This window comes from Triticum aestivum, chromosome 6B (assembly GCF_018294505.1).
Source record: "Triticum aestivum cultivar Chinese Spring chromosome 6B, IWGSC CS RefSeq v2.1, whole genome shotgun sequence".
NCBI classification, from domain to species: Eukaryota; Viridiplantae; Streptophyta; class Magnoliopsida; order Poales; family Poaceae; genus Triticum; species Triticum aestivum.
In genome coordinates this window covers 618,314,739-618,321,481 of record NC_057810.1, presented here as the reverse complement: position 1 = coordinate 618,321,481, position 6,743 = coordinate 618,314,739, and the positions used below count along the sequence as shown (strand labels likewise).

Sequence of the window (6,743 nt, the reverse complement as noted above, 5' to 3'; positions counted from 1 at the left end):
ATGGACTAACCGTGTGCTCTGCATCGCACACGTAACAAAAATCTGAACCGTGTTTGATAGCTCCGCCATTGCAAACGTTTTGCACCTTTTTTGACGGTTCTTTTACACCACCGGGTCTCTGATCGTAGTGACGCGTTAGCAGCAACCTGCAGTAGTGAAGATATAACATAGCTTGTCATCTTTTGCCGAGTTAAGGACCACTCCAGCCCCCGCGCCAGCTAGCATTTTGGAACCATCAAAGTACATGATCTAGTGAGAAGGGGCGGCGACCAAGATGACAGAGAGGTTCGAGGACATCTTGGTGAAGAATGAGGAGGCATGTGTCAAGCGCTCCGACACCAAAGAGGCATGTAAGAATGATAAGTTTAACATCTTGATCACGGCGACCGATAAGAAGCTCAAGCTTGAAGAGAAAAAGACCAAACTCGAAGAGAAGAAGGTTGAGATCATAGCCCCTTCGGAGGATTCAAAGATGTGGACCTTGCAGATGGAGGAGTTGGATGAGGATGCAAAGATGATCGTGCAAGCTGACCATCTTAGGATGTTAAAGCGCTTGAAGAATCAGCTGAAGACGGCGGAGAAGGAGGCGGCCGAGAAGGAGGCGGTCTAGAAGAAAGCGGATGGCGAGGAGAAGGTGGTGGCGGCAGAGTGAGCTTAGAGGCTCGGATAGCCGGTCTGGCAGGGAAAAATCCATATGCCAAACTGAGATTCTTTTGTGATTGGGTATGCAAACACTATGCATTTTTGGCTCTTTTTGGTTGTGATTGGACGCTATGCATTTGAAATTCAAATTGCTGGTATCTAGGCAGACGTTTACCTGTCCACGGACATATACAATGTCCGATTTAGGAGCGAGGGGATGCCCTAAACCCGGGCAAACGTCGGGCCAGGCCGGGTTTCGGGCCGGGCTTGTAAAAGCCCGACCTTCATTTCCCAAGCCCGAGCTCGGCCCGAAGCCCGAAATACTCCCTGTTTTCAAGCCCGAGCCCGGCCCGAAATCAAGCCCGAAGCCCGAAAGCCCGGCCCGAACACTGTTTTTTAGTGTACGCACGTGCAAGCCCGACCCGAAGCCCGAAAGCCCGGCCCGAAATACATAAAAAATGAAGCCCGAGCCCGGCCCGAACTATCTTCCGGGCTGCAACACAAGGCCCGAGCCCGGCCCGAACGTCAAGCCCGACCCGTCCCGGCCCGGGTTTTTCGGGCCGGGCTCGGGCCGGGTCGTCGGGCCGGGCTGCCCATGCCCAGGTTTAGGATGCCCTGTAGGTGTCTGCAAGCATTGCTCTAGAGACACGCTACAGCAGCACTGTTTCTTTTTCATGGGCATATTGTAGTTATGTTAGATTTGGGTACTGGCAGACGGCAATTAATGGAACCTCGTCTCCACGACCACATCAAAGAACAAATTAACACATTAATTGCACACACTCACAAGGTGACCTATATATAAGAGCACGGCCTTCATCCTGGGCTAGCCTTGCTAGTTCATACTTATTTCATAACAGTCCGAGCTGCACAACCGCGGCACAAACCAGAGCAAAGCTAGCCCACGCCGCCGGCGCGAGCCCGGCGGCGCCATTGTACGAGTAGAACGGCATGGTGCCCGGGGTCACCGGTGTCAGCGGCGTCGCGCCAGGCGTGGTGCCCGTGCACGCTGGAGACGTCGGCGTCGTGTATGGCGTTGTAGGGGTCGTGTACGGCGTGGTCGGCGTCGTCGTCGTCGGGGTCGGGCTCGTGTACGGTGTGGTCGGGGTGGGCATCGGCGTTGTCGGCGAGGAGCCAGAGCCGGAGCCGGAGCCGGATACGGTCACCTCGAGCTTCATGCCGCCAGCGCAGTGGCCTGCGATGGTGCAGATAAAGTAGTGCTTTCCGCCGGTCTTGAGGGGCACGGTGGTCGCGCCGCTGCCGTCGGAGCCGACCGCGTTGGCCGCCGCGCACGCCAGGTAGTCGGCCGCGCTCACCTCCGCCACTGTGTGCAGGCCCTTGGCGTAGTTGAACACTAGAACAGGGCAGACACATGTTAAACCATAACCAGTCACATGATTAACGGCACGTATGTACTCACGAAGAAACTAAAAGTCTTACCGAGACTGTCGCCGACTTTGAAAGTGTTGCCACTGGCCCAGGTGGTGTAGTCGACGCCGATCGTCCAGCCGGACTTGCCACCGACGGTGAAGCTGGTGGCGGCCGCCGGGAAGGCACGGGCGACGAGGAGCAGCGCCACCAGGGCCCAGCAGGAACCGGCGCCGGAAGCCATCGTGACTGATAGACCAAACCAAGATGAACCGTAAATCTTCTCTCAGGTGCTAGCTTTTTTTTGAAACGGACTCAGGTGCTAGCTTTCGTTAACAGAGGAGATATGATATGCTGCTGCGTTGCACTTGGATGAGAAGAAGAGACGCGGGAAACGTGGCGCTTATATAACAGCATCGACCGCAACGTGCAGTTGGTGGGCAATGGGCTTTCTTTTCACCGGGTGTGCGGGAACGAATATATATGTCGAGCAACTTTACCTATGAGGAAATGCAATGAAAATGCTTTTGCTTATATATGCTAATTATTGAACGGCTGGCCCTGTTCATGCCAACAACCGATCAGATTTCCATGATGGTGTTGCAAAAGGCATGTTCCCATCATGATGAAAGGACTACATCAAATCCCGTGTATTCATAAACATTTGGTGATCAGCTCGTTTAATTTGAACCACCTAGCTCGATCTTTTTACTAACAATTCTTTCTAACAGAAAAAAAATCAGATGAAAAAAATATCTGAGTCCACTAGAGGACTAGACTACACGACTTTTTATACTTGTAGTTAAAATTTGCGGGTGGTCAAAGTATTCTCCAACCATGAATCAGAACGGGTGGCCCTGATTGCACTTCACCTGTTCTTTTACAGGATGCCCTGCTAGGAGATACGCATATATCAATTAGTGACACCTTTGTAGCTTTGAGGCCGGCTATTCCGTCCTTTTTAGGTGCGGCTTCTTTTCACATGATATATACTAGCAATCGGCCAAAGTGAAGTGAATCTAGTTGTGTGCGCGGCCGGGCCAGCCGGCCGGCCGATCGACCCGACGGCGTTGTGGAATCTGATTTACCCCTTCACATGGAGATCGGGTCATATCGGCTAGCCAGACCACCTAACCTTCGGACAACGACTTCACACTGGCAGCTTGCGTACGTTTCAAGGTGGCGAGAGTAGACACAGTTTGTCTCCTGTGAGTGAAATGGGATCATTTAACTTGCTTAGACGTCGGATCTCTGTGATTTTGAGGTGAAATGAATCGATCGAATGAGTGGTTAGGCAACAACGACGGAACGGTCGACGCGTGCATCATTCAGGATGGCGTGAGCCGGAACACGGCTGCTGTTGGATGCATGAGTGCATGACGACGAGATTAGACCGTGATCCGGACCATTGACATCCAACAAACTAGTACTATACCGCCCCTCCAAAAAAAAAACTAGTACTATACGGATGATGGGGGAGAAACTGCCGCTCGCCTACCGAGCATGGCCGTGCAGGTTTTGCACGACGGGGAATCTACGCGAGCAGCAGATTGGACTGATCATATCATATGTACAGGGTGCCTACCGACATCGTGCTATACTACTACTCCAGAGATTGTGGCCCAGGCGCGGAACCGCGTCTGCTTTCTGAACCGCGCTGGTCCTAGGTTCCTTTTGATTTGAGGTTCACACACTCCGGATCACGGGGCTTTGGGTTTGCACGCAGCCTCGATCCCGGCCAGCGAGGCGGCCGGTCGGCGCCGTCGCCGTGGTCGCTTTAATTTCCTGCCCGCTTCCGGTGCCGCGGGTTCCGCGCGCGGCCGGAGCAAAGGTCGGCGGCAGGGCGGACTACATGGGAACACGTCGGCCCTCGCGGTCGCGGGCGGCACGGGCCGAGCTAGCGCGGTTTCACTGCAGGCGATTAGACAAACACGCTTGCGCACTACTGCAGATTAAAATCGATTCACGGAGGTGAGCACCAAAGTCCTATGGCTACTCATATGTCAAGAGATTCCTATCAGATCTTGAGCTATCCAATCCAGTTATGTCTGAGCCGACCCCACGTGTGGTGCAAAGAACGAACCCCGGCTCGATCCTGGTTACCACCACTAGTAGAAAAAGAGGCTTCCGTCCAGCCCCATTAGTCGCGAAACTGTAGGAACCGCGACTAATGAAGTCTTTAGTCGCGGTTCGGCAGATGAACCGCGACCAAATGCCTGGGCCCAGGGCGCTCGCGGGCTTTAGTCGCGGTTGGCCAGGCCAACCGCGACTAAAGGTGCCCAAAGGCCTTTAGTCGCGGTTGGCCAGGCCAACCGCGACTAAAGCTCCTCCCTTTTAGTTGCGGTTTGTGGCACGAACCGGAACTACTGGGGTTGAGACCTTTAGTCCCGGTTCGTGCCACGAACCGGTACTAAAGGTCCCATTTTCAAACTCTACCCCCCCCCCCCCCCGGATCGCCTTTTCAGTTTTAAAAAAAATAAAAGAAAATAATGGAAATGTCAAAAAAATAAAAGAAAATAAGTTTCTCATGTGATATGTGGTCTAGTTGTTGGGAAAATTTGCAAATGTGAATTTTGACTTTATTTGCAAAATCTCTCTGAAATTTGTAAAAATGGGCATAACTTTTGCATACTAACTCGGATGAAAAAGTTTTTTATATGAAAAATCATCTACTCGAAAAGTTACATCCAAATTTAACTGGGGGAACCCCGTTAAACATTTTCAAAATCCTCAAAAACCTAATAGAAAAAAAGTTACGGGGCTTGTAAGATCTAGAGTGGAAAAATTGAAAAATATTCAAACAGTGGGCAAACTATGGTCAAACAATGGTCAAACTAATTATTCTAGAATATTAGTGTTACTAAATAATTATTTTAATTATTTCAATTTTGGTCAAATCTGGTCAAACTGTGGTCAACTGTGGTCAAACTGTGGTCAAACAATGGTCAAACTAATTATTCAAGAAATATTAGTGTTACTAAATAATTATTGTTTTCTAAAACAATAGTTTCAAACTCAAACAGTGAAATGTGTCACTTCATGCTCAAGCAAAATTCCTGAAGGTTAATAGGATTGACATCTTATTATTGTTAGGAAAACAACAAGTGCAGACTTGGAGCGTGGGAGAATAGAACCCGGAAGTTAAGCGTGCTTGGGCTGGAGTAGTGAGAGGGATGGGTGACCGGTTGGGAAGTTAGATGATTTGGAATGATGAGGGGTGATAAAGGAATAAATTGAGAAGTGATGAGGGGTGGTGATTAGAGACTAGAGGTTAAAATAATTCAGAAATTTGAAAAAAAAAATTCAATTTTTTTTTCAAAAACCTGTGGCGGCCTTTAGTCGCGGTTAGCCACAACAACCGCGACTAAAGGTCCTCCGCCCACGTGGACGGGCCTTTAGTCGCGGTTCTTAAGCAACCGCGACTAAAGGGGGGGGCCTTTAGTCGCGCCCGTCTGGTCGCGGTTGCGCAACCGCGACTAATGGCAGTTGCGAACCGCGACCAAAGGCCTTTTTTCCACCAGTGCACCTCCCAGCGGCACATCTGATGATCCAACCTTAAAACGCGCTTTTTCGAGAGCTTGTGAGCCTGAAGCCCCAACATAGTACGAGATTTTTTTTTTCAAAACGGGGAATGACCTCGGCCTCTGCATCATCATGATGCACACAGCCACACACAGTACGAGATAGCTTGTGACGGATGATTTCAACTAAATTTATCGTGCCCGTGACAAAAATCACACAAATGTTGACTATGGCCGCCTTGTGCGTTTTCGAAATACTCTCAACTCCTGTGAGCTAAAAGAGATTCACCGTAAAACAGAAAATTTTATGTGGGGAAATGAGCATGCCAACCCGACCTTAAACAAATTAGATAGTTTTTTTGGATGTAAACTGGGATGTTGACTTTTGCTCACATCCTCCATGCACTATCGTCCTCGCTCTCTGATCTGTCCACTCCTCTTGGCCTCCTGGCCTATGGCAAGGGACCTAAGCGACAAAAAACTTTCCATTTTTTGGATCAAGATGCCTAACTTCAAGAAGTCCAAGATGCCTCGCATGAAGAGATGACCCATATTGAGCCATACCAAGTGCTTCAGAAGCTTAAAAGAACAAGCCAATGCCTGCGGACCTGGAGCAAGTCTATCTTCTCTAACTACGAAGTCCAACTCCACATGGCCCTCGAGATCATCCTCTGGCTTAACGTCGTGCAAGAGCTAAGGCCACTCAGCCCGACCGAGTGGAACATTAAAATGAAAAGTGGTGGCCTTGGTGGTCCTTGAGCGGGCAAGGAAGAGATAAGGCTCACGAATTACATTGCTCAAAGAGGGAGGAAGAACTTTATTCACTGACTTGAACACGATAATGGTTGGGTCACGAATCATGATCACGAGAAAGAGATTATCTGCGCGCCAAGGACTTCAGTTGGGCTTGCGTCCAGTAGTCGACAATAGATATCTCTGAGTTAGGTGCTTTGATCATCGAGGAGGAGGTATGGGCAGCCATCAATGATCTTCCCGGTGATAAAACACCGGGCATCGATGGCTTCACTGGAGCTTTTTTCAAATAATGTTGGGACATCATCAAGCTGAAAATTATGAAAGTGATCAACAGCTTCTCAACCCTCCACATTTCCAGCCTTCACTGGCTCAACTCGGCCAATATTGCTCTCATCTCAAAAAAAGATGGGGCGGAGGACATATCCGGCTTGAAACCCATAAGTCTCATCCATGCGG

The 6,743-nt window shown here is 50.0% G+C and overlaps 1 protein-coding gene across 1 annotated transcript; it reads right to left on the bottom strand.

Annotated features, from left to right (window-relative positions):
- Positions 1-1,391: 1,391 nt before the first annotated feature.
- LOC123134564 (blue copper protein) lies at positions 1,392-2,456 on the bottom strand. Its single transcript, XM_044553791.1, has 2 exons — positions 2,083-2,456; positions 1,392-1,996 (listed from the first exon to the last, which is right to left on the bottom strand). The coding sequence occupies exons 1-2, from the start codon at positions 2,252-2,254 to the stop codon at positions 1,494-1,496; spliced, it is 675 nt and encodes a 224-aa protein (XP_044409726.1). The 5' UTR covers positions 2,255-2,456; the 3' UTR covers positions 1,392-1,493.
- Positions 2,457-6,743: the final 4,287 nt, after the last annotated feature.